Genomic DNA, 26,926 nt, shown 5'->3' on the forward strand with positions numbered 1-26,926 from the left:
CGGTTAGGTGCAACCGTTGCACTACAGCTGCGAAAATGATTGAGGTAATATTTATAGACCTCCTTAGAGAAGCGATCGCTTTAGATGAGAAGATCCTATTAATCTAGACAAATTGATGACGGAAATACTACAGATTTCGCAAGAGAAAAAAAAATGCATAAGCCGGCTAAACCCGAGAATCTTTGCATCTCTCCCTTACATGAGACTATTGTCACGTTCCCTTGTTGAAAATCTCATCACAGGATTAAATGGCGGTTCATTCAAGCTGCGGCTGGTGTGATTTATTTCCAGGGATATCGGCTAATATTCTTGTGACTTGCCAACCCCGTCGTCTAACAAACTAGGTCTGAGGATGGGCAGGATTTATGCTTCTCATATAGACCCGAAATTGAAGGCTCGAGTAAGGATGGTAGGGGCGATAGAGTGAACGGTATGTGTCGACGGGAGAGAAATGCCCCTCGAGTCGCTATCCCTTCTCGGAACTTTACACAGGACCCAGTTCTTCGATATAGATGGATATGAAAGTCCGTGAACTTCTGTACTTGATATGGGACCCCTAGACTTAGGATATATAGGGATGGAAATGATTACAATGGTACAGATTACCGCACCAGTGATACCGCCAATGGTTAGGCTGCCGCCGCCTTTGTCAGATCCGGCCCCTGCGACCGTCATGCAGGCATCAGGCCATTCGGAAAGGATATCTGTTTCGGAGTCGCCCGTCTGCGAAAATTCCTGCTTAGACTGAACTGGAAGTATGTTTTGCTGCGGGAAATCTCAGGTTATGAAGACCTACAGAGTCATGCATCTCGGTGTCGTGGTTTGATGCGGAATCTCTACGCTCTGAGTCATAAAGTGGCTCCGGGCTAGACAATCCATTGTCATGTAGAACGCATCTAGGCCTCTGGAGCCGGAGGGACCGCTAATTGGGTGTTAAGGCAGGTCGTGGCTTCCGGTGAATCCAGGGGCATTGTTCATGGTGATCTCCCGACAGCTTAAGAATTTAGCTCCGAAGACCCGGTTCCGTGGAGGCAATCCTTTGAAAGTGGATTCAGTGGAGAAATATGGGGCTTTCCGGTTGTCTCGACTGAACTTCCGGGATGCTGAAATTTTACTCATTCATTCCCATGGCTTGGGTCAGGTGGGTCTTGGCTTGTATCCGCTATATTTCCTGTCCCACCTTTGCGTTTTCCTTGGGGCCTGGGCTTGTGCCAAATTTGGAATAAACCAATCAGTCACAAGCCATGACAGAGCACATGACACGATGAAGCATTGGGGAAGCAGAATACCATTGGGTATGGCAACAGAGAGGCGAATTGCACCACGCTTCCCAAACTTTAAATCTGTTCATATTGCATCAAACATAACCAGGCAGGCAATGAAGAGTATGCACTGTTTGCCAATGTTTCAAAGCAGCGTCCGGCAGCGTTTACCTACATTTATCGTTCACGGAGCCGCTGGGGATTGGCATTTCAACCTCAGGCTCCGCTTGACCTGCGCTTTCGCCATGGGGAACCCTGGTTTAGTTAACACCTTTCCGCTAAACGTTGAACTAAGCATTGCTAAGGAGTCCATGTCTACCCTGGTTAGGAGCTCGGACGCAATATACCGGAGGAGAGTATGGTGCCCGATCTTGCCACTGACAATATGCTCGATATGGCGCAGGGCCCTACAAACAATGAGGCTAATTACAGAGGTTTTCCTCTTAAAAGATGTACTCGGGTAGGGCCTTGAGACCGGACCCCCTTAGCCTAACCCATTCCACCTGTGGTGCCAGAGGGTCAGGCACGGGGGGTACGTTGACTAGGCACAGGGACGGTTGACTGAGGAAATCTAAGATACCTCTTTTTCTTTGGTCTTTCCTTATTATCAGAAGTATCCTTTATCTCCAAATTTCCCCGCATATATCACGTGACTTTGACATATTAACGGTACTTCTTTTTCCTAGGCCTTGCCTTACTATGAGAGGTATCTTAAATTTCCTCAGTCAACCGAACCTTTTCCTAGTCACCGTACCCCCCGTGCTTGAGGCACGGTCACTGGTGACTGAATGAAAAGCACGGGGGGCCGGTCTCTAGGCCCTACCCGAGTAGCTGCATCTCTTATTTCAACCATCCTGTAGTCGTTACTAGCACAATCCTGTACTACTCCTTGCTCCTTCAGCCGACGGTGCCGCTCCGCCCACTCGCGCCGACGTTACTAGACGTCCTCACGGTCACCGTTATACGGTTTCTGTCTTTATACTAAATTAGTGTCAGTCGAGCGGCATTCCCGCTTTGACCGCCGTGGCTGCCCATTTCGGAGCCTACGGCTATACAACCTCGCCAATCCAACGGTGCCCTCTCGAGACTTTCGGTGCTCACCAGCTCCAGAACCTCGTCGGAGCCCTGGAGCCTGGGGAGTATCACCATTTGAGAAACACACCGAGCCAATTTCTTCCGTCTAGCGCAATTCATACAGTAAAGCAAGCTCGTTCTTCCAAGTAGTGCCGGCAAATCACCCGCCTCCTATAAACTCTCCCTGCGCAATCAAGATGCATCAGACATCGTCGCGCTTACTACGCATGGCGGATGATAGCCGACCGTTTAGCAAGGTATGTACCATTGCTCTCTACGTCTTTTGACACGCCTGTCTGGCATACTACGGCGAACCATACATGATGGCCGCCACTGCTATGACGCTTCTCGAAACCTCATTCTCGCTATGATATTGGCCATTAACTGACTTGGTCACCCAACAGGACTTTAAGGATATCTTCTCTACCCTCATCGTCAGTCTGCTTCCCCTCTCGGTCCACCGCGTCCGGTTGATCAAGGTCGAGTATACCTTCCTCTCTGAAGAAGCTATCGACAATCTGATGTGTCTCAAATTCTCCCAATCCAACCGCCTACCCGATCTTAAAGACCCCTCTCGCATTATTACCACAACCACTACTACCACATTCTCAATGGCCAAGGATATGGCCCGCTCTATCTGCCAACGCTTTCTTGAAGCCAGGCTTATTGAATCCGCTGATGGTAAACACCAGCAGGTATATACTATAAAGGGATCCGTTTGGCAATTAACACCAAAGGGAATCGCCATACTGGACCGTTTCTGCGCAAGAAATGGCATTCAGCAGAAGCAGGTTTCAGAGCTCGCTAATCTCAGAGCAACGCGGCTTGTTCTCCTTGAACGACACTCGCAAACTGACAAGCTTCACTATGACCGAGGCACCATCGAGACCATCTTTCGCCGGCTCATCGGTGCCGATAGCTGCAATGCTATGTCGAGCATGACCGCTGCTGATTCAAGCTCGATGAACAAATACAAGGATAACATCGCTGAGGTCAAGATTACTGCTAAGCATAAGGTTAACGGGAAGGCCTACCGCGATACGTTCACCGGCAAGGTTATAATCGACTGGTTAATGAACTATTCGACCATCATGGAAGAACACGAAGCCGTTGCGGTTGCCACTCTTTTTACGGCCTACAATCTAATAGAGTGTGCTGCCAAGGACAGGGCATATACTTCCCAGAACCCCGACCCAGGGAACAATATCTTCCAGCCCAGCAAGCGTGCTATCTACCAATTAACGCAGCAAGGTAAGGACCTTATTAATGGCTCAAGGCCACGAAGACGGTCTTCAGAGAGGGAGGGCAGTGCTGGTTCCCAGCGGAACGGTATCTTCAAGGATTCCAACACGCAACGACTCGACAAGATCCTGAAGGATCCTTCCGTGCGACTTCTCTTCCGCGAGCAATCCCGAGATACATATTGCGAGGAGAACCTGTCCTTCTACCAAGAAGTGGATGAGTTTATCCGGAGTTGTAAAGTGGCCACACGCGCTGCCCATAGGGAGCCCAATATGGCCGCGATGGACGGCATCAGTGAGAGCATAGCTCAGGCGTATAGAATCTATAATGCTTTCATTGCTGCCGGCTCGCCTTGCGAGCTCAATATTGACCACCAGCTGCGGAACAGCCTTACCACCCGGATGACCAAGACTGAGAGTCAGGACGCTACCATGATCGACACTCTTCAAGAAGTGATATCTCTATTCGAAGACGCCCAAAATGCTGTGTTCAAATTGATGGCTAGTGTAAGTTTGGTATAATATCCACCTCGCAATCCTAAATGGCCGTTCTCGAGATCTCTGACCAGGAGCTAACAGAAACAGGACTTGGTGCCAAAATTCCTGAGCAACCCCAAGTATGAGCAGCAATTGCGAAGCTACGAGTTTGAACTAGTTGGAAAGGGTCCCGAGCGGGGCTAGGGCTACAACCCAACCAACTGCCACTGAGGCGGCGATGCCAGTGCTGGACGCCGACGATCGCCAGCGACACAGACCATAACGGAACATTGGCAGGCGAAGGGGTCAGCAACGCAAATCGCCCCCGCGTGCCACATGCAGCATTATATAAATCGTTAGTATATATCGTCTCCTATACAACGAACAGCAAAGGAGTCAGGGGTGGCCAGCCCCATAGGCGACGATTGACGACGACTGGACACCTTCCCTAGGTATTGTTCGCAGGCTATTTAGGTTAACTTCACCAGAACGGGGTCACGCGGTCAACAGATTTGAACTTTACAGCTTCTACCTAAGCCAAGGGTTTAATTCCTGCTAGAAGCTGCTAACCTCGCCCTACTCTTCTATTCCTAATTGTCGAGTGCCTCAAACTGTCGCGTACCCCTGTCCATTTCTCAAGTACATGTCTATCTCCGGTTTATTCCCTTCCAATCCGTATTAGGACAATTCATTTGACACATTTCGATCGACGATCTGCACACATATAAACGCACTCCTATGGTAAACCTAGTCTTTGCACCGCAGTGCAGCAGTTTGATAACACAGAAGGCCGTTAACTGGGAATAAACCGACACTCAATGTTTGAAATAGGCAATAGCGGTGGCTATTATTCTATAGGAAGAAACATCGATCGCTAGTAGACCATAAACTAGAAGATAAATATATACATGAAACCAAGAATTTGCTAGTTGAGTCATTACTGGTAAGTAAAGCATTCTTATCTCCTCTTTAATTCAAGAGTTCGCTAATGTCTCTCCTGGCGTTTCTCATGATGCCGCACTTGTTCAAGCAAGCATCAATACCGAGGGCAATATTCGCAGGAATATGACTGCGGAAGAACTCAATATCCTTCCCGTTAATAGTCTGCATACCGCCCAGGGTAGCTTGAACCACATCGCCATTAAGAGCGAAGAAGTTCTGAGCGATCTGGTTCACACCAGGATCAGCATTGTCAAATGCAGCAACAAACACGGCGTCTTCGCAATCGGGGTTGAACTCTTGATGGATAGTACCCTGGGGAAACACAGTCACCTGGAATGTGTCCATGGTGTTGGCAATAGGCTTGGCACCATTCTCGACAACGAAGTTTGTAACAAGGCGGCCTTTGACGACAATATTAAGCTCCGTTGCTCGGTTATGAACATGTGCTGTGTTCATTCCACAGGGTCCGAGGAAGACAACTGTCATGGACGCTCCATTGCCGATAAGAGCAGGCATGGTCAGAGCAGTAGCTGACACTGACCTGCTTCCTTTGCCATGGGCCTCTCCGGCTCCAGTGCCGGCTTTGAAGTCAAAGACATAATCGCCAGGCCGATTCAAGAGCTCGACTTGCTTGGCCTGAGGAGGTGCGGTGATGATTCTGGAGATAAGGTCCCTGTCTCCGCTTCGCGTGTTGATAGGCACGATGGGAGGAAGTATGTAATCAATACTGTCACCTCGAGGCAGGTGAGAAGACGACCGAGCTGCCCGGGGAGCCGTGAGGACAGAGCCAGCAAGAAAAAGGATTGATAGAGATTTCATTTTGGCGAACTTATGTTGTAATGGAGGAACAAATAGCAATGATTTAGGGTATTAAAGGGAATAAGTCTCAGATGCTGTTATAACAGAGTTGGAGAAGTGGTTAACAGTCGTGATACACCTTATTTGCAGCGCCTTTCTTCTTCTTGTAATCGTATTTTCTCGTCTCGCGAGAAGGGAGATGTTGTCCGCTTAGCAGGAGCGGTGTTGCCGAATTGCGTGCCAACCCTGAATCCCCACTTTACCAATACCCCCCGTATCAAGTACTGATACACGATGTAATGGTCCGTGCCCTTTGGTATTGGGTCCTGATACGCATTTCCATCACGTTAATCAAACATTTTCTCCAGGGGTAACAAAAGTCGGGTTCCACTATACAATTACGGATCTAACACGAGGCTATTCAAAACACTTAATTATTGAGAGAATGGAATGAGAGCCAGAGGACTTGCCAGCAGCTTTGAACGATATCGAAGCCTACGGCGAGCGTTACGAATGGCACGTGACCAGAGAAAACAATATCCCTTTGCGGTCACTTGCAAATTTCCATCGCAGCCCTAACAAGAAATGCGACAAGAAATCTGCAGCAAGCCTTGCTTCGCTCGATCTTCTTTCGATTGGTGTCTTACGCATAGCCACCATAGGTGTTATTCGCAGGCGATTTGACTCAAATCGTCTAACAAATTGGGTAACCTAGCTGTCATTTTGGAGTAATATCGTTTGGAGTTGGGCCGAGTCGCTGATTGGCTGAAAATCCCAGATCAATAAATTTGGTATGGAAATCGAGTTCAGGTTTCAATGAACGTTGAGTTTGGAGTTGTTAAGGGGCACAAAAGTTTGAACGCCAAAAAAACATTTGTAGGCTTCTTTCATGCTAAAAAACTCAATGCAGCTAACCTAAAGGTATTTTCGGTCGCTAGGACGCTTTTTCTTATGGATGTAACGCTTTGAGGGTACATTGTTCACGTTTTAGAACTCGTCGTCCTAACAGCTTTGTGTCGGTGATCCAGGCGCTGGGATGGCGATAAGTTCTGCTTATCACGGACCGTTACGCCCTGGTCGACAGAATGTTACACCCATGCTCAAAAATCTAGGATGCATCCAGTCCTATCAGGTTTTAGCGGTATCGCTGTCCTACAGCTAATCCACGAAAGACATGACGGTAACGGTACCTATACTTTTGACGTTGCTGCACCAATCCTTATCGACTTATCGGATCTTATCAGCTTATCGCTCCCAACCCCAATTTCATCATCATCAACAACGCCAAACCTCAGAAACACGAAAAAAACAACGACGACGTCAACTGCGCAGCACGCAACCATGTCCGTCGCCACCGTCACGCCAACAATGCGGGAAGCAGGTTGAAATGTGACGTTTCACGTAGGTCACAACCCCTGGAAATTCGCAGGGCTTTTCCAAGCTCCGGGAAGCGATCTGGTGACGTTTTGCGATGTTATTGATGAGCTACGCCTTTGTTTCGAATTCAATGCGCGCGATGATGATTCTGAGAAGCTTTTGGATGAGCTCGCATTTGCCCTGATCAGTCGGTCGAGTGCAGAGCGACAGATCCCGAAGCTTGTTGAAGGGAATGATCGCCGTTTGGCCGTACCCAGTCTTCCCAATCGCGCGCCCAAACGGCCTGATGTTATAAAGTATCATCTTATCCGCCATAAGTCATGTTCTTTACCCGAAAACTCGCCACTGAAAGAACATCTTGAAGGTTTGTCGAATCAAGTCAAATACAACACGCATCGGTATGCTAATTCATCCTAAGCGAAATGCGCAGAACATATTCCCCACCCGACCCGCCGTCGTGATCCTCGATACCTAGATCCAAAGAAAACTCCCTCCGATCCAAGATATGCAACAATGCCACTTCGAAGAAGAGCCAGACCCCGTGGCTCTCAATCTCCTCTTAAACGCCAAGCGTCAGACTTCGTCTCGCCGGTAAAAGACGGCCCCGACGACGGTCTGGATGCTGGTAGTATGATTGCACCCAGTAGCATGAAAGTCGATCTCGAGGTCGCCAAAAAAAAGTCATGGATGAGTTTAAACACGCGTGCGGTGTATATGCTAGTTGCTGCGCCGCCAGTGGTGAAGGTGACTCCTGGATGATAAATCCGACTATGGGGCCTGCTCTACAAGCCTGCCATCCGCAGAATCACTATCACCTGTACCCAATTACCCAAGTCAAATTCGATTGCAATGGACCTATTTCGCACCTTTTATTGGTCTAGATCCTTTCAGTTGACGGCTGCGGAGGCTTATGCCAGCGAAAGGGATAGTTGACTCTAGTTTTCCGTTTTCAAGCTGCATGCTTGGCTAATTGTTGCTGTCAAGCCACACGCTATAGGGTATCGTGGTGTTCCCTTGATATGCTTGTTCTAGACCTTCAGCCATGCTTTTTAGCGTAGATATGAACTGAAAGGTTGATCAGGACTGGTTAAATTGCCTGAAAAAGTGGAGCTACGCGGCTTTGGCTGTCAGACAAGTGATTCAACTCGGTGGGTCTGTTACGATGGAATGTTACCCCATTGCCTGTGGAATTGCTCCAACGTACATAACGAGGGACCCTAGTACGGTCTAGAACCTCGCCATCTTATCAGAGTGCCTCGGGTATTTCCTGTGAACATCCCAGCAATGTCCAACTGCCCGTGAAATTTCCAGTTGACCCTCGCTACCGCTGCTGACGCTTATTAATAGTAATTATTCCCTAATATTTCTTTTGGATTCATGCTCCCGTAAAGTGGATAGCTCCACTCCACGGACCCTGGCTCTTGGATCACCGCCGGCTTTAACTCCACAATCCCATCAATCGATGTCTCGTATCACCCAGTCTCTGCTTCTGGCGACGATCAGCATCTCTTCTGGTCCTCACATCTTTTCCGTGCTCATGCGTTTTGCAAAGCACCGCGCACGATACTCCGGCCAAATCGTCACGGCCGTTGTTATCATTAATTGCTCCCATACGACTATTCATGTCGAACGCCTAGTTACGTGAATGATTGAGCTGTTTATGGTAGCAGTCTCGGCGACCTTTGTCTGGGGCGGACCATTGGCTTTGCATATTGCAAAAAGATATTCTAGGCGACGCTATTTCCCATCCCTTTTTGAAGTCGTCGACTGCTAAATTAGTCGAGTCCTTGAGCACTCACCGCGGTTAATTAGATCTCTTGCTAGATCATCCTTCCGCGACTCGAGCCCTTTATTTCGATCGCTGGCACGCTAGGCTTGGATGATATACTGAATGTCTATTACCTTTTCAGTAACCGGACCTTCATGAAGAGACAGCAAGCTCATCCCATGACCTTTTTTGCCGGGTACTTCCGGATATTTCGTCTGCCTAGTCGCAGAAGACTCCATATTAATGATGATCGCCTTAACGAAACGGTTTGCATAATCCGGAAATCTACCCTTAACTCGCTATTGTTGGCTGTAGCTTCGTTGTGTTCTGGTAAGCATCTCCAAAACTACCGGCGCTCTCCTCCAAAGTTAGCATAACACATTGCAGCACTTCCATCTCCTTATACACCGTTAACGGTCTTAATCAACCGAGCAACGACCAGCCACTACCTAATCATGATACTCTTTGCGATCCTTTTGCGGCAGTTCGATTCTTGCCCTCACGTGATTTTATCTATGACTGCTTCTTCGTTGCTATTCCGAATCCCGCCTAATTGCTCTATAGGACACTTTGTTGCTAGACGTCTCCCGACCGTACTGCATGGTTGTCGAATTGTGGAAACCTTACTATATTGTAGCCTGACAATGGGCATTCTCGGAATTTTTGCGATATTGACAATTAAGCAGTCCTATTAGGGTTGTGCTCCACGTCCCATATACTTACGGGGCTAAGATGCCTTCAAATCAAAGCAGTTCACGTAGAACCCTGCCACCACCAATCGATCATTTTCCCCATCTCAATTCCCTCAGCGGCAGTCGTGAGATGGGGCCAAGCGAACCACCAGAGCGGCATAACGACTCAAGCCTCAACGCGACCGCCAACAATGCCATAGACGGTATGCACTACTTCTAGCAGACTTCCAGTAGTTTAGAAGAAACTGATGCAAAGCTATAGTTGAAGTACCCTTCTCCTGGAAAGAATCTAGTTTATGGAATGTAGAGAATCCATGCATGCATCCTCAATACCAGTTCGCCCCTCGTATGGCCACCACCGCGCACAGCAGTAGCGTTGATGGCCATCGCAGCGTCATTGATGACCTAACGCTGGAGATTCAGCAGCTTAGGAAGGAACTCAAGCGCCATAAGCAATCGGGTCCGGCCACGCTCCAGAAAGACAAGCTGTTTGAGATCAAGGTTCATGGGCTCCCCCAAATGAAAAAGAGAGAGCTTGAAGCCATACTGAGAGACTTTGCCTCTGATCTCGACGGGTCTCCAGAGGTGTCATCATCGCAAAAGAGGAAAAAGATATCCCCCAACAACCACGATCACATATGCTCCAAATCTAGAATTCAGCGCAAACATGCTCCTTCATCTCTAGGCTCTAGGCTCCAGCCAGCTGACTCCGCTTATGCCTCCCTGTCGGCTGGTGTTGAGTCTCCAAGCATACCTTTTAACCTCCCAATCTTGACTTCAACTCAATCATCAAAAGGCAAAGCCGAGGATCATCTACGAGATGTTCCCGACGGCCTGTACCCACAACACGTAATCATGACAGACAAGGAGCGGAAGAGTCTCGTTGTTCGTCGTCTCGAACAGCTTTTCACAGGCAGAAGTAACGGTGCCAATTTCTCGAAGATGTCACCTATGCGACCGGGTGGCAGCTTCATCATGGCGCGCGCTGTGGCAGATGCACAGGTGGCGGACCCCTCATCCACCCATGAACCACTCACTTATGGAAATGAGCCTATCCGGGAAGCCAGAATCCTCCCTCTACAACAACGATCTCGCACTTGGAGAAACAACTATCATTCAAGTGGCTATAAGTCGGCCTTTGATCCTAATAAGGACAACATGGAGACTGAGTGCGATGATAGTGGCTTGGCCTCTGCTGGCGAGCCGTCCTCCCCAGCCCTGTCTCTGTCAAAACAGCGACCCACGCGGACGTGTGATCTGGATCCCGATCGTGCTCAGATTCCGTCTGAGAATCTGAACTACATCCGACATTTGGACCTACTGCCGCCCGAGTTATTGTCTAGACAGCAGAGTAGTCAGGACACCCACCTAGAGGCTACAGGCTGGGTGTCCTTGAACCTGCTTTATAACTTGGCCCAACTCCACTTGATCAATGTAACACCAGACTTCATTCGCTCCGCCATATCTGAAATAAGCAGCAGATTTCAGCTATCCCCTGATGGGCATAGAATTCGATGGCGAGGCGGATCCAAGGATACCAAATTCAGTAGCTACAGCTCTGTCTTCGACACGTCAGAAACTCCTTCTGTCGGCAATGTTGATTGTTCGGAAAAGAAACGCGAGTGCCAGAAAACTAGCCGTTTCTCTAGCAATGAATCCCAATTCGGCGGCTTAAGTAAGAGTATGCCTGCATTTGATCCGCAGCTTTGCGCTCGGGTTGAAAGTTTCCGCTACAAGCCACTATTTGCTCAGCAGAGTTCGCCAGATGGGCAAACTTCATGCGATGCGTCAGTTTGCTCTTCTATTGTTGTGGATGACAAAAATCCTGTCGAGTCGGCCTTGGGCTTGAATTACTCCGGAGGATCAGCTAGTAGATCGCAACGCCACGAAGGTGCTATCACATACTATAGCAGTGCACCTTTCTGCACTGATTTGTCGGGCGATCCTGTTGCTCTATCACCAACTACTCGCACGCCCTCAAGCGCCCAAATTAGAAAGGATTCTGAGCAACCATCAGACTTTGGCCCGTCTCCTCGACGAACAACATCCATGTCCTTCATCAATTACGAACCGTTGAAGGATCGATGCCAAAACCTGCGTCAGCAGACTTCAGCCATGGGCAGGAATAATAATGAAGTTCAGGGTCTGATGAACGATGACAGGGAACAGAGAAGCGATATCGAGCTGGATTTGATTTGGAACAACGGCCAGCAGTACATAAGGCAGCAAGCCTTAGAACCCTGCGGACTTGGTGGCGTTCGCCCCGATGATCACTTTACGGTAGTTGTCGATACGAAGCGGCCTAAGCAAGATATTCCCCCATGGCCTTCCGAGCCTCACGCTAGGAGGTCCAATAAAAGCACAGAAAGGACCATCCATCACTGGGCGGCGACAGTAACATCTGGCTCCGTTGTCAGTGGTTCAGAAATAAAAGCAGTCGAAGAATCACGGCCTATCGAGATTGAGTATCTGTCATGGCGCATGGAGAGACTGTTACCGGCTCCACTACCGTCCCCTGCCAGTTTCTTTCCCCCGTTTAGCAACGATAATTCCACATCCGGCGAAGATGACGATCCATTTATAGATGCATATAACGCTGGGTCGTCAGAGGAGAATATGGGCTGACGGATTATTTCACGCTATTCCAGTAGCCACCCTAATGGCTTCGACGTCCACATCGGCGTCGACACTGACGAAGTTCCAGACGAATCGTATTGAGACACAGAACATGTACTTTATTAATCGAGAAACTGCAACGAAGATCTTGCTTAGTCGCATTCGGGAGGCCGCCGCTACATCGAACTAGAAAGCCACTGCAGGCATTGCCAAGTGAGACGATGATAGCCCTGTTGCCTACCACTGGAGTAGCAGAGAGCGAATACAATAGCAGTTGCCAGGACAGTTCCTGAACAACTCATGACGTTTCCAGGAGACATGATCGCAGCATGAATATTCCGAGGATAAATATGCCCTCCAGATTAATGAATACCCTCTATGTGTCTACTCTTCTAGTCACCGCTTTATCTTCGGCATGAACGTGATGCCAACAATACATAGAGCATAGCGAAAAATTCATGCCTCTGTGGTAATAATAGGTGCGATCATGCTATTCCCGGCCATGCTCGATGTTTTCGCCCCTCAAGCCTCCAAGATTATTGGGGTTCTGTTAGATTGGCGGCTGGGAATTGTTAGATACGCGTGTAGGGTTAACATCCAATTAAAATAGGGTTAATTTTCACACTTGAGGATCCATCTAGTCCCCAGGAGCTTCTGTCTCTGTTCTGTCCTTTTTGGTGTTTTTCCCCGCTACCCGGATATATCAATACCCGGATATATCAATATCCGGGTAGCGGGGAAAAACACCAAAAAGGACAGAACAGAGACAGAAGCTCCTGGGGACTAGATGGATCCTCAAGTGTGAAAATTAACCCTATTTTAATTGGATGTTAACCCTACACGCGTATCTAACAGGAATGGGCTCCACTTCTCTTATTGCAATATTATTCTTGTATCCAAAAGAGGGGTGAAACCCCTCTTTGACAGACTGATCAAAGAATCAAGTCGACGATGAAGAACATCACAACATTCTGGTCCACACTTGGATACACTCACCCCATCGTATTCGTGCGTATCTAACAATTTCTAGCCCCACATAAACCCAACAGGTACGATAGATGCAGAGGCAATTTTCTCGGAACACCGCCAAACCCAGTTGCCGACAGTGAATTTGAATGAAATTGAGATGCATATAAAACATGGCCGTGTTATGGAATATGATGCACTCGGAACATTGTTGGCGGGGGACCTTATTTGGATTGAGCGCTCCCCAGGAGTCACGAGCTTATCTTCTCATTGAAGAGGTCTAGGCCTGACTCTAGTACTTATGACGTAAAGCCCTGTAATTAGATAAATTAGCCATCATGCAGCCCATGATTCGCCCATTTATGAGACAAACTGCAACAGGAATCGAGGACTGTCATCAAAACCGGAAGATAATTTCCGGCGTTCCAGCCATGTAGCCTTTATCACATATTGCCCCGCTTGATTGGGCCTCTCTCTTGAACAATACGGATCTCGCCTCAGGAGGTAACACTACTTCACTCTGCGGAGCAAAATGAAATCAAGATCACTTATCATATCTTTCTCGGCATGTGGAAAGCCTCAGCACACCTGTAATCCCGTCCAGGCTTCTTATGTCGAGTAAATACCGGCCACTACTTCCCGACACTACACCAGCGTCGAGTCCAATGATAGATGCCTCCGGCTCCCAGTCTCAATCTTTGCTTTCTAGCTTTATTAAGATCCCCCGAGCGGGAACTCGTACGGCCTGCGAATCCTGTCGAAAGAAGAAGATGCGAGTAAGACCTCCCTGGACGCGGTTATTGATTTTATGCAAGAATCATGCAGCTTAAGATAAGTACAGTGCAATAGTAGCAGGCCTATGTGCAAGCGCTGTATTCAAACCACTACAGATTGCGCTACCGCACCGATGAGAAGAAAAAGAGCATACTAGCCGTAGAAGGGCGCAATAGCGAGTTGATAACCGAGTTGGAACAGCTACGTGAGCTATACAATATGGCACACTCACGGTCGATCGAGGAGGCACAAGAGATCTTCAATCGTATAAGGACAAACAGTGATCCCATTGAGGTCTTGCAGATGGTCAAGGCCTCAGAATTATTGCTACCAGGGACTTTGGCCGAAGAGACAGGCATAGAGGTACAGGCCAGGCGGGAATAAACTTCCAAGTAAAGGGAAAAAATTTATCATGACTGAGAAATAGAACAACAGAAGATATTCTTACGCTTATTTGAGTTCGGAAGAGCACCGGTGTTCAATATTAGCTCAGAAAGCTTTTTGTGGTGTTCTACATAAGCGGTACCATCCACAACCCCTCTTTCGCTAGGCAAAATAAAAAAAGCTCCACCAAAACTCACCAACTTCACTTACACAGAATTTGACCAAATTGACAGAAATGCGTAAAATCATTCAATTAATGAGTTATAAGTAGAGTTATCTATTGTACTCTGGTTTTTTTCACCATCCGCCGCGACCGCCTGGTTGGTTGGTGGGGCATGGTTTCCTCTCCGACTTCGATGACAGAGTCAGCCTCCGATTCTGACTCTTGCTCGCTTGAAGAGACAAATTCCACCCTGACAGGCGTATAACGAGTCGCCCCTTCTGGTATGGGTTCTCTACCAGCTAGAGTCTCTCCAAGAGTCATGAAACGTTTATTAGGATTCGGCACCACTTTTCTCTTCTTCCCCCTTTTCAGCCGAGCCAATTCTTCTTCTAGGCTGGCAATCCTCTGCGTATGCGCCGCTACTGTCTGCTGGTGAGCTTCAAAGCCCTTGGCTATCACGTTGTACCGTCTCCGCGTCTTTGGTGTTTTGTTCAACCCAAGATCACCAATTTGGCGGCTCGTCTGTGGCGTATCGTCCGAGCCAAGATACGGCCTGGGTTCAGGAGTCACTCTTGGGCTGCCGTTTGGCCTATCTTGTTGGATTTCAGGGTGCCGTAACGTTTTCGCACGTGAAATTGGCCAGTTTCCAGTGACCCTACTCGAGCATGTAGACCAGAAATGCGGCGCATTTCCATCGGGCCTGTAAACCGAGAACGCGAAACGCGTCGCGTTTCCGTCGGCTGACCCTTGTCAAGTACAACAGCTTGACTACAGACCTAAACAACATACGTGACCGTTGTCTACTGAAATTCACGTGCTCAAAATGAGTGTCATTTACAACTGGCAGCTCACTATCACCATTAATTCGTTAGCAAAAAATTATTGGTCAAGACCTTCGCAGTTACCGCTGGCGTCGTTTACAACCAGCGTAACTTCTCATCCGATGGCTGACAAGCAAGTCTCACTATCACCAATCAAGCCCAGAAAACCCGGTGCGGGGTAAATAAAGCTGATCTCGAATTAGGCAGCAATGGCGCCTAAGTCGCTGGTGCCTCAGCTCAAATACCTTCAAATGACAAACGACAGAACGTGTCTTAAGCATTTGTTATTGACGTTGCTCATAGGTTCCTCCGAACTTTAATTTCCCAATACAATGAACGACGACTCCAACCTCCCTCTAAGCAACATTGTCAAATATCATGGAAAGTCAATTGCCTCACTTCTCGTCGAGATTGGGGGAAGCACATTGCTCCAGGAGAAATGTTTGAAGTTTATCAGAGAATTAGAATGTCTCTCAATTGATGAGAACTCCAGTGAGGGAACTAGACTGATACGCCACAAGATTAATGCCTTCGAGAAACAAGACTATGTCGCTCTGTCTTACACTTGGGATAACTCTGACCACGAAAACCCAGAGAATGGCAAATACAAGGTTCAAACTAGAGATCGGCACCCCCGATTCTTATTATCGCCGGTTCGAGACTGCGTTTTTGACCGTGTATTTTTGTTCATGCGAGCAAAGGGTCTTCACTGGCTTTGGATCGACAGGCATTGCGTCAAGCAAAGGACCTGCAGTACTAAGGGTATATGTCCCCATAACAGATGCAAGGAGAAACGGCGCGCAATTGAGACTATGGACCTGGTCTACAGTCTGAGCAAACACTCTGCGGCCTTGCTTGGAAGACCAATCGAGTGGGAGCATGAACTAGATCTATTGTATAGAATCCTTACCGGAACGCTTGTTGAGGAACTCAAGAAAACAAAACATGACGAGGTTCTGCAAGCATTAAGTTTATTGAGTAGGATAACGAAAGATCGTTGGTGGACCAGGGTATGGACATTCCAAGAAGACTATCGAGGACGGCCAGATATGACACTACTCATCCGACATCCTCAATTCTTAGAAGCAAAGAAACAGGACTATAGGATTTTCTCAAATGTTCCGAATGAACTCTGTATCAAAGCCGTCTGCTTCAGCAAAGCCAGTACCAAATTTTGCCGTGCGGTCCAGGACGAATCAACACAACGGGACGACGTATCACATCATACGAAACATATCCTAGTAGTCACACACACACACACACACACACACACACACACACAAGTCTATTACGCCCGGTAGGCCATTGCCCAGAGGGCTCTATGAGTTAAAAATACATACATCTCGCTAGTTGTTGCCTTGACCTCGCCAAGCCCATGTGGTTCTTGTCTTGTTCTTTCCAGCCTGGTCATCGCTTGTCTCCTTGATCCCCGTAATTGTTAGTAATAGCAGGTCAACTTGAAGCCCAATTCCTCCAAGTGTTCAGTTTCCTATCTTCGGCGGCTGAAGCGGTGCCTGCTTCTGGTTGCACGGGGCAGTCGTTAGTAGGTATAAGTTTATGGCCGATGAGTTAGTGGTGTTGTGGTTGTCATCTCTGTTCCAGGTGACCTGTGGCGATTGCGAACCTGATTGTGGCTCGTACTGCTTCCATGTTCGGTGTCCATTTTTGTCCATCTGATGCAGCTTTGCCCCCCCCAAATGAAAGGAGAGGTTGCCGCGCTTTTCCTCTACGCATTAAAGCATCATCTCCTTGCGCTGTGCCATCCATTTTACACATCGGAAGAAGAAGTGCTCTACCGTTTCTTTTGCTTGCCCGCATGGGCATTCATCGGTCACTGCTGCTCTAATTTGATACAGGTAGCCGTTCAGTCGTGCCATTCCGGTCCTGAGTTACTCGAACTTTTATGCCAGTTGTTTCTCACCATCAGCACTGAAAATTTTGCTCAAGGCCAACCCCTTTCTACACCACTTGTGTTCTTCAGTGAGATCCTTGGTTTCTCTGAAGATGGCAAGTAATTTTTACATGAAAGGCAGTTCTGTCCACACCTATCTGGTCTCATTTAAATTCAACGGCTATTATTGATGCAACACGCCTTGCCGTTACGAGAGTATCACGCTATTGAGATTCCACGACGTCCACATGCGGACCAACTCGGTCAATTGAATTTAATTAGAGAAAAGTACTTGATAACAAGCACGCAATATCCACCCGCCGAAAGGGTCAGTCTAAGAGACTTTGGCCGTAATATCGCGCGACCGAACCACCATCACTCATATTCAGCTCGAGTGACGATGGAGAAACAATACCGGTAAGTGATTTGGTGTTATTTGTTCTTCGCTTTCGAAATTTTGAATGGCAAAAGGGAATCGTAGCATTTCTCTGTACTTCCCGAATGTGGTTATGTCGCCAGGTTTGTTCGAGCATTTACGAAAGAAATCCCGAGTCCGGGTAACCGAGGGGTCGAAACCCGAGTCATACCTAGCTAAAATGTTGGACACGGTTCAGCAATTGTTCTTGCTGTTCGTCCTTTTGTTTCCCCCGGAATCTTTCTATTTTAACAGGGGTTCTGCATATTCCGAAAAAATATCTTTTTCAACAGCAGCACGATGGGTATAAACAAGCTGCCACCAGAGCTTCTGGCCTCCATTTGCGAATTATTGTTGCCTGCGGGATCGTCAATTCATATTTTCGACGAATATCGCTTAGTCGAGGGTTTGGTGACGACACGTCTCCGATGTCGCTCATGCAAATTTGCGGACGCATCTTATATCGATGACGCTCTCCGTACTTGACAAAGCCTCCTTTGCGCGATATATACTCATTTATGAAAACATGCAAAGAACTGTATTCCGTCACATCCTCGGATGCGTTCTGTTGTGTCTAACAATATAACAAAATAAGTGGAACACAATGGAAGCGATCTTCTGCCAACGATTTACCCTTTGCTTCTCTTCTCTTGATACACTGGAGCGGTTTCTCGACCCTGTGCGTTGTTCTACAACGTACACATTCAAAGCAATCGTTTGCGGAGAATTCTGTCACAGTATCTCTAAATTTGACGACGATGCCAGTCACCTTGTGCCGGGTTTCTTCGATCTTAAGGTCGTCTTCCGACTCTCCAAAACGGGCATGCAACGCCCATTTCTGGGCGTTGCAATATGAGGTCAGCATCTGGAAGGGTTGGTTGGTTTTCGGCCGTGAAGTTGCTCTACGCTTTCAATTATGTAAGCTGTCAACAAGGGGCATAAGCACACTGTAGGAACAAGTAAAAGTGACTGTGAATCGACACGCCCCCATCAAATACGTCCGCGCGCTATAAACCAAAGAGTGTACAAAAAGAGACAACCAATCTCGGATGCGAGATTTGGACTCTTCTTCCCTGTTTTCTCAGAACTTTCTAGAACCACGTCATTTCGTCGCCAGGCCAGAGGACGGGCCGCAGCGCTGCTATTTAGACAGGCGTAGATCGCGTGCACAACGGTCACCTCCTAATTTCGGAAACACCAACCTTGCGTTTCTTCGAAGTTCATAGGCAGTGTGATCGGCAATGGTTGTCCAAGAGACTGACTGGCTTTCTGTCGGTCATGTATGTTCTCCCTGCTTCTGTTTTCGTGCATGCTTTCGCATGTTACCTAACGCTGAAGCAGACTGTGGACTTGTTTCACCGCCTCGTTTACAGCCGGGCTGAACATGATGAAGGTTGCACATGTCTCACGAATCCAAGTACTACACGATGCACCATCGATGAGTCTTTGGTATGTTCTTTCGTGAGCCCCTCTCGTCTACGGGCTAGTAAGTGTTCTCATACTAGCTTAGCTTATGGACTTATTGCCCGATGTTATTCGCAGTCTTAAGCGCGACGGAACCTGCTCTCGTGACAACATTTCCATGTTACAAACCGAAATCACTGGTAGAGTCGGCCCCTTAACACTAGGTATGACGCCTCACTCTGCAGCTCGGACCAAGGCTGGAACTGAATCTAGCTCAACCCCTTCCATTTCAGAAGCTTCCGGCATTGAGACTATGTCTACCCATAAAACAATGAACGATGTTCGTTCACTGCTGTTCAGTCAGTCAGACACGGTGGTTGAGTCAAGACAACCTGAATTTCCACAACCAGCAAACCCGCTCAAACCATCGAAAGATTCTAAACCGTCGAGAAAGCCGGGGAAGATCGCCCGAATGAAGCTGAAACTCCTGCCGGACCGTTCGAAAGCCTTTAAGATAGCATGGGGTGTTTTCAACGAACTTGAAAGCAGAAAAGAACGAGCCAGGAACACTGGACTGTCAACGTCATTGGTAAAGCGGTTGTTCATTCGTTTGCGTGACGGGGAGAAAATGATAACGCGTATCGGAAACAAGTTTAACTTGGCACTCATCAGTTTCCGTATTGATGCAATATTACTAAAGTTAAAACATAGGGAGATAGCAGTCCGACACTGGAAGATTAGCATCGATAAACACCCGAAAAAGCGCCGAAGAATGAAGCATCCTGATGAATGTAGACGACCACAGTCCGACACGGCACTTGATGAGATAACGCGAGAATGCTATGACATGGGATTGGGTGACGATCTCCGATCAGGAAACGACAAAATGTTGAGAGAACAATTACGCCGGTATATCAACGTTGGAGAGTTTTGTTCCAACCTGATCAAAGAGCTTGGTTGGGGTGCAATGTTAGTTCCAGGCCTGTTGATTCGACAAGGCGAGTAAGTCGCAATTATTGGCGTAAAACTCGACCGGGTCTAACGAAATATGCGAAAGTCTCACAGTAATAGGGAAGAATAGTTACAATGACTTTATAGAGTACCTCAAACTGCTGTATGAAGATTGGAGGCAGGAGCTCGTCAACATATCGCCAGCAATTTTCATTTTGATGTCGCAAGGTGTTCCGAGGAGCTAAACTTTGGAGCTTCTCACCAAGCCAAGTGGAAGTCGATGCGAAGTGATTGATGTGTCACTCAGTGTATGGCTTCGCTTCAAGCCAACAGCAAATGAAAAACCGGTTCAGGCGCTTGAGAGCCTATATACACAAGAAGAGCAAGATCAACTACGAGAACTGCCTTGCCCAGAAAAAGAAGTATTCGGCCAGACGGTCCGTGAAATACTATCTTCAGCTGTCAACAACCGGCAAGATACCAGACATAACCTATCCTAAGATGGGGACTAGCAGCACTTAGGTTATCCTGTTACTCATGGATATGGGGGCAAAGGGTTAGCACTGAATTATACACTTTCCTCCACTAGTCGAATATCAGTAATCAGTAATGCGTATAGGGTGCAGGTTGAGGTTGCGTCGTGTGTGTTAAACAAGACGTTGAAAAAATTGCGGTAAATCAACCACGTCGATGCACGAAACAAAAGTAAATCAATCGATAGCTTGCAATGTGATGAGTTTATCCGAACTACTCCGCAGGATTTTATTCAATCACACAAGAGGCTTCCGTCCTTTGAAGATAGAATTCCAGGTTGACCTGTCGTCTAGCAGTCTTGATCCTCGATAAGTGGCTTGCGAAATGAACGAATGAGAGGAATTATAAAACTAAGAGAACCATTTCAGGTCTACACGGACGAATAAAACATTGTTGCGGCTTGCTATACCCTGCATTTCCTTCAGTGGACGACAATGTCATGGTTAACACTAATGTTGCGTAACTGCATTGCGGCCAAGCATATATAAGTACTCATAAGGATTCTCCTACTGATATCATAAGATTACAGGTCAACAGGCTTATACGCATTACTCCACCATTTTCGTCGCAGCTGCTTGAATTTGGCCCTCACAATACGTTTTTCGAATATATGCCTGGATCCACTGGTAAACCCTTGAGGAAGGTGGCTCGCCGCCGACGTCGTGAGCGTCCAAGTACCCAATTTGAGAAAGAAAAGCTAAGTTTCTGTGACAGAGGCACCACCTTCTCGCTTAGAGCACGCTACAGACAAACAGGGCGGGCGTCGACCGCAGCCGAAGAACGAGCGACGTTGGGTTGGAACTCCGAAGAATTCAAGCCGTTCGTCGTCTTCAGGTGATCCTGGTGGGAACGTCTATCTTTATTTTGTGAATAAAGACCAATATTTTCTTCAAAATAGTAAGCGGAAAGATGTTCTTTGGGACAATATCGAGTTTAGGAAGGGGTTTGATGTTCAGAATATAAACAAGCTGGCGAAGAAGGTGATTGAAAAGATTTTGCACCAGTCGCAGAGGCACTACTCGATAGGTGAAATTTGAATTACTCAGGCTCAGTCTCGCACCTCCTACTACTGCTTCTTACTACTATATCAATAAACGTTGGTGATGACATCCAATAACAGAAGAAGCTCTGCACTCTCGAGATCCCGGGTTTCTTTCGCCAGCTAGACCACATCAAGAACTAAAAGGCTTTGAATACTGATACCACCAAAGCCACGATGATACAATAGTTCCCGGCCGCAGTGAATCAGAAATTCAGCTACAACCATGATGCTGATATTCTCGTTACTAATGCCTGCTTCAGCTAACAGTTGAAGCACTGCACAAAGCGTCTTTCCTGTGGCAAGTACGTCGTCTATTACCACCACCGATGCGCCCCTAGGAATCAGATCTTGACTCATCTCGATTCTCTTCACTCCTAAATCATTAGATTCTGAGCACGAGATATGTGACGAAAGCTTTTTGACAGAAACAGTGGGTGGGGGAAGCTTGCCGGCTTCGCGGATTAGCGCCAAAGGGACATCGACTTGCTGGGCCAACGCTGATGCAAAAACGAAGCCTCCCGCTTCACAACAGGCCACCGCATCGACTTTACCCCAGTCATCTTTGAACTGAGTTCGTAGCAGAGAAGTGCACAAAGCCAATCCGCCCTGCCGTTGGGCGATGTTGAGTACATGTCGGAACTCGATGCCTGGGCGTGGGAAGTCAGGCACAGGAACCACCATACTAGCCAGTCGCTCCACGTCCTTGTGGAGGAGGGGAAGCAGGTACTGATCGGCAAACCTTCTGATCACCTCGTCTCCCGTTGCTTCATTGTCAAAGATGAGACTGTGGCGGTAGTCCAATGTTGACGAATTCGACTTACAATTACTGCCATTGCTGCCACGGTTGTCATTCTTGCAATCATGGTTGTGTCGATCATTATCGTTGACTTGGCATTTCCGGCGAGCTTGTCGCGTCTTTCCACTAGCTGTGACACGAATGTCAAGCAATCTGCTGTTCGAAACTAAATGCGACAAGGTTGCAGTCGGCGCCTCATCTCTCATCCCAGTGATCACCAGTACATCCATATCTGCGGCGTCGGACGCCACATTCAGGAAGTGCTTCTCGGGCAGCCGAGGTCGTTGGTGCATCTGTTCCTTGAAGAATGTCGTCAATGCTGGTCTGTGTTGTTCCTTGTAAGCGCGATCTCGATATACTCGCGATACAGGCGATGGCGACTGATTGCGAGAGGTCGTTCAGCCTAGCCAAGTTAACGCTGGAGACGCAGAGGCTTTCAATGACGACGGAAACGCTGGAGAAGTTACAATACCTTAAGAACTGGGTCAGACATGGTGCGGTGAAGCGAGGGGCGACAATAGGTGGGGGGGGGGACGAGGTCCAATGGGAGATTGGAGATGTTAGCATGGAAGCATAGAGAGTCAGATTTGAAATATTTGAAATATTTGAATAAATATTTCCAAAAAAAAACAATCCAGTCTTGAGAGTTATCGAAAATCTCAAATATGAACCGGGATTTGATTGGTTTGATTTGTGGGCAGCGCTGGCGGTATGTAGAGAGAAGAACGCAGGGGTAAATTGCACTGCATGGTTCGGATTGCAAAGTAGAAGCTGTAATAGTGATCGCCATAATGACTTGGTTGCTGATAATATGATCTGAACAAAGATTAAGCTTCGATCAATAATGACACAATTCAGTAATATGTAATACTTGATAGCACTTTACGCGACAGGACGCGTCGCGTTCTCTAGTAAACCCCCTGTTCTGATCAGCACTACCCTTCCTGAATGTGGAGTAATGTTAAATTAAATCTAAATCTTGGCAGTAATCAACCCTACTAGGTTTAGAGTGGGCCAATACAATCAACTCTACTAGAGTTGATTTAGTCACTAGTTACTAAGGAGCATAGCTCCTTACATATTATCCACATCCCAGCCACCAGCAGATCGGACCACCTTAGTCACACGGTCTCAACAAGACAATTCGCGGCTCGTAGTGAGACCGGTATAGTTCTTCTACAGGGGACTTTGCAGTTTGATCCAGTCTGGGCGGCCCGCCCATTGAGTGGAGAAGTTTGGCGGAGATGAGAGAAGGCGTCTCATGCCATCCCTGAAAACAAGCCTGTAAAGCCGCCATGTGCCATCAGGCAGCCACGCCACCTGAAATGCTCCAGTCTTCAGCCCATCGATGCATGTTTCTGAGACATGAGTGCGTCCTCCACCCCGAAAGCGCAGACTGGAGGACTCACCTAACTCAACAGCCTGCCGGGTGAGGTGGCCTAGCGGCCTCAAAGATATGGGATGTGACCGTGGCTTGCAGGGTTCATGCTTCCTGATGCTATAGTTGGCTATTATTGAGAGCTACACGAGCATCAATATTGGCTCTTGCCAGGCTCCCTGCCTGTACGCAGAGCATCTTAGCGCCGTGGCTTTAAACTAATGCATCTCCTGCCTAAATACTTGATTATGACTCTGGGTAGTATCTCAGCCTCCAGGACAGTGACACTGGCCAGAGTGCGCTCTTCTTTGGACATGGTCGACACACTGCTTGTAGCTCGATGCACACACTGAGATAACTGATGAACTGGGAGAAGATTCTGGTGTTCGTAGAACAGAGTCTCAGTGGAATCCCTCACGCGGCTTGCAGAAAGATGCAGGAGTAGTTTCCACAAGGCAAACGGTCCGGTATCAGGGCCATATCTCATTATAAATAGCATGCTTTCCTTGTTCAGCTTGTCTTCGTTTTGGTTGTTATCCCACCTTCTTCCTACCTCAAGCCCTCAGTATCACAATGACCACCCTATCAAGACCTACCCCATCCGAGGCCGACCGGCGGCAAGGCGACATTCGAAATGACGATAAAATAGCGCCAATGCTTCTCTCGGCTGCCTGCGGAGAGCAACAAAAACCACAATCATTTGGCCCTCCTGTGATTGCACACTCATCGCCGTCTCTCTCCCCTCCCGGCTCAGGTTCTTGGTCGCGGTCAACTTCTTCATCACGCTCATCTTCTTCTGCCGCTTCTATGGGTACTGCTGAGGTTCACGAAATTGGCCCCAGAACTGCAGTTGGACTTATATGCATTAGCTTGCTTTTCTCAGCGTATGTTGCATGGACGATTCGCGGCCTTTTGTTGGGTCTGCAGTCGGGATCAAACGCATGGGCTTCCTTCGTTTAGCGCACGGACAGATACTTAGTGTTGATCACTGCGCCAAAAGGAGGGCGCAACCCTCATAGGGCCGGATCTGCAACTAGGCCTACCTCTCCCAACACTTAATCTACTGTATGCAGTTAGGGGTCGCAGGATTGGAACCAATCAGCGTACTGCCTTGAGGACTGGATGAACTCCCAGGGGTTGGGCTTAGTGACTAAGTGACGCTTTGGCCGCTGCTGTCACGTCGTGTATTTTACATAATGCGGCGTGCGATCCCTACAGCAGTGATACTCCAGTCGGACCCGAGTTTAAGGATGTATATGGGACTTAGAGCGGGGAAGCAACTCAACTAAGAACATACACACATCCAATGAGACACATCAGAAAATCAGGGCTCGTGACATGAGTAACAAGGCGTCCCACCAATTGCACGATCTCGTACTGTACTGAGTCAGGCAACGGACATCCTACCGTCAATGCTCCCTAACCTCGGATGTTAATACCCTTGGTCTTCTTCATCACTCTTCTCAAATGCAATGTTCCTCTCTATTTGTTTGTCCGCAGTATTTACGCTCTTTTAATAATTTCGCTCGACTGTTCTGTTTTCTCCATCATCGCACATTGGTGGCAATTGCTTTGCCCAATGTGCATCCTACACAAAAGATCATCACCGACACCAACAAGTCTCCCTTAATACAGGTCTCGGGATTGATGTTTCTTGACATCTTCCTCTTGTCATGCTCTGTGGAACCAAGATCCGTATGATCGAAACTCTGTGGGTCGATGATATTCTTACCATCGCCGCAACTGTGTGTAGAGACCTAATAACGCGATTCGTGAAGCGAGATCTCTAACCATCCTGCGCTTATGCGCAAAGCTGCAGGTCTTTGCAATTGGGCAGTCTATCGCTACGTTCATAGAGTGTGATAATGGACTGGGGAAGCCAGCTAGTAGACTGGACCCCAGCGAAATTGTCATATTCTTGGCTTTGAGGCCGTCGTTGGCGGGTGGGGAGCTTCTGCGCTTATCATCAATCTTTTCCAGGGTGAACTACCTACTCCATGGATATACACCAACGATAAAAGACGTATCGACCGAACCACTTTCTGGACTTATTATTCCATCACGAATATCACCACGAGTATTGGTATTATCATTGTTTTTTTGTGAAAACGTTCTGAAAATCCATATACCATGGTCTAAGAAGATTTTAGTCAAGAGTGTTTTTGGCAGCCGTATCCTGTATGTTTTACTCTCACACTGGTGATGGATCTATCTAGCTTATGTGCAGCAGAAGGCACTAACAACGACGGAAAAGTGTAACACCTGCAATTGCGGTTCAAATCTACCATTCTAACAAGGCATTCGCTTCCACTGATTTCACCTTCGCGAACTGGAAAGCTGCTATCGCTTTACAACTGGTTCAGTGCCTCTCTATTGTCACTGTTTGCATTCCCAGCTTTAACCCCCTTTTCAACGGCCTGGAATCCGGCCAGATCCGTATTGACGACCTTTGACGACAGGGCAAGTCTGGCATCAGCAGCTACCCGATTAAGAGGCCGCGATATAGTGGATATAGGTAAAGTCAAATCAGCTCTCAGGCACCATATCACGGACAATGACGTCAGCTGAAGAAGCAACTGTGACTGAATCGCAACTTAGCACGGTACACGAATTGACTGACTTATCCAAGTCAATCGCACGAGGAGCTATAAAACTGACGATGGAGCAGAAGGGAGGTACCTGGGACGAGCCATGCCGCACGAGCCACTCAAGTGAAATAATACTCATCCAGCAAATATGTTAAGTTGAGGTGCAGAGCCTGCATGAAAGTGCTTTTGAGCAATAGCGGAGAGAATTCCTCTTTTCCCGCTGAAGGAGTGCGAGACTCTGGCTCCTACACAGGGAAACATTATAGACCAGCCTCATAAGAGGAAGCTAGTCATGGGATCGAGCAGCTTGGATCCCATGTCTTGTCAAGAGCGAGGTCGATTGAAAGGCTAAAGCGGGAAGGGAAGAGAGATTAATGCAAATACGACGCTATGCAGGGGTCCAAAGTGAGGAATTTACCATGTAGACGAACCATTGCAGTAGTACATGTCATAGAGACAGGGGTTTGTACCCATTTGGCCCCTCTTAGTCACAGTAATACTTGGAGACGGGCGGTCTTTCAAGAGATTGCTTGTGTACATAGTAGCACGGGCATGGCATGGGAGGATGAAAA

At 47.8% G+C, this 26,926-nt stretch overlaps 10 protein-coding genes across 10 annotated transcripts; 8 read left to right on the plus strand and 2 right to left on the minus strand.

Annotated features, from left to right (window-relative positions):
• Positions 1–2,563: 2,563 nt before the first annotated feature.
• FOBCDRAFT_251801 (regulator of G protein signaling domain-containing protein) lies at positions 2,564–4,428 on the plus strand (the record flags this gene model as incomplete). Its single annotated transcript, XM_031195480.3, has 3 exons — positions 2,564–2,593; positions 2,741–4,084; positions 4,163–4,428. The coding sequence occupies 3 exons, from the start codon at positions 2,564–2,566 to the stop codon at positions 4,256–4,258; spliced, it is 1,470 nt and encodes a 489-aa protein (XP_031028625.3). The 3' UTR covers positions 4,259–4,428.
• Positions 4,429–5,023: 595 nt separating this feature from the next.
• FOBCDRAFT_186396 (RmlC-like cupin domain-containing protein) lies at positions 5,024–5,815 on the minus strand (the record flags this gene model as incomplete). Its single annotated transcript, XM_031195479.2, has 1 exon — positions 5,024–5,815. The coding sequence occupies one exon, from the start codon at positions 5,813–5,815 to the stop codon at positions 5,024–5,026; it is 792 nt and encodes a 263-aa protein (XP_031028624.2).
• Positions 5,816–9,611: 3,796 nt separating this feature from the next.
• Positions 9,612–12,256, plus strand: FOBCDRAFT_295935 (frequency clock protein; the record flags this gene model as incomplete). Its single annotated transcript, XM_054705714.2, has 2 exons — positions 9,612–9,834; positions 9,894–12,256. The coding sequence occupies exons 1-2, from the start codon at positions 9,672–9,674 to the stop codon at positions 12,254–12,256; spliced, it is 2,526 nt and encodes an 841-aa protein (XP_054561689.1). The 5' UTR covers positions 9,612–9,671.
• Positions 12,257–13,824: 1,568 nt separating this feature from the next.
• Positions 13,825–14,371, plus strand: FOBCDRAFT_204182 (uncharacterized protein; the record flags this gene model as incomplete). Its single annotated transcript, XM_059609108.1, has 2 exons — positions 13,825–13,989; positions 14,069–14,371. The coding sequence occupies 2 exons, from the start codon at positions 13,825–13,827 to the stop codon at positions 14,369–14,371; spliced, it is 468 nt and encodes a 155-aa protein (XP_059467537.1).
• A 1,307-nt stretch (positions 14,372–15,678) lies between these two features.
• On the plus strand, positions 15,679–16,656 carry FOBCDRAFT_139295 (uncharacterized protein; the record flags this gene model as incomplete). Its single annotated transcript, XM_059608040.1, has 1 exon — positions 15,679–16,656. A coding segment is annotated over one exon (978 nt), but the record flags the coding sequence as incomplete, so codon positions are not given.
• Positions 16,657–17,424: 768 nt separating this feature from the next.
• Positions 17,425–17,610, plus strand: FOBCDRAFT_114565 (uncharacterized protein; the record flags this gene model as incomplete). Its single annotated transcript, XM_059607724.1, has 1 exon — positions 17,425–17,610. A coding segment is annotated over one exon (186 nt), but the record flags the coding sequence as incomplete, so codon positions are not given.
• A 1,292-nt stretch (positions 17,611–18,902) lies between these two features.
• On the plus strand, positions 18,903–20,626 carry FOBCDRAFT_241793 (uncharacterized protein; the record flags this gene model as incomplete). The annotated part of the gene is made up of 6 exons (XM_059610400.1): positions 18,903–18,941; positions 19,003–19,110; positions 19,172–20,067; positions 20,195–20,244; positions 20,305–20,453; positions 20,606–20,626. The coding sequence occupies 6 exons, from the start codon at positions 18,903–18,905 to the stop codon at positions 20,624–20,626; spliced, it is 1,263 nt and encodes a 420-aa protein (XP_059467540.1).
• Positions 20,627–21,712: 1,086 nt separating this feature from the next.
• FOBCDRAFT_241794 (phosphoribosyltransferase-like protein) lies at positions 21,713–22,681 on the minus strand (the record flags this gene model as incomplete). Its single annotated transcript, XM_031195177.2, has 1 exon — positions 21,713–22,681. One exon carries the CDS (start codon positions 22,679–22,681, stop codon positions 21,713–21,715), a length of 969 nt encoding a protein of 322 aa, XP_031028882.2.
• A 1,658-nt stretch (positions 22,682–24,339) lies between these two features.
• Positions 24,340–24,726, plus strand: FOBCDRAFT_241795 (uncharacterized protein; the record flags this gene model as incomplete). The annotated part of the gene is made up of 1 exon (XM_059610401.1): positions 24,340–24,726. The coding sequence occupies one exon, from the start codon at positions 24,340–24,342 to the stop codon at positions 24,724–24,726; it is 387 nt and encodes a 128-aa protein (XP_059467541.1).
• Positions 24,727–25,439: 713 nt separating this feature from the next.
• On the plus strand, positions 25,440–26,219 carry FOBCDRAFT_241796 (uncharacterized protein; the record flags this gene model as incomplete). Its single annotated transcript, XM_059610402.1, has 4 exons — positions 25,440–25,511; positions 25,669–25,860; positions 25,907–25,944; positions 26,021–26,219. The coding sequence occupies 4 exons, from the start codon at positions 25,440–25,442 to the stop codon at positions 26,217–26,219; spliced, it is 501 nt and encodes a 166-aa protein (XP_059467542.1).
• Positions 26,220–26,926: the final 707 nt, after the last annotated feature.

This window comes from Fusarium oxysporum, chromosome VII, assembly GCF_013085055.1.
Source record: "Fusarium oxysporum Fo47 chromosome VII, complete sequence".
In the NCBI taxonomy this organism is placed as follows: Eukaryota; Fungi; Ascomycota; class Sordariomycetes; order Hypocreales; family Nectriaceae; genus Fusarium; species Fusarium oxysporum.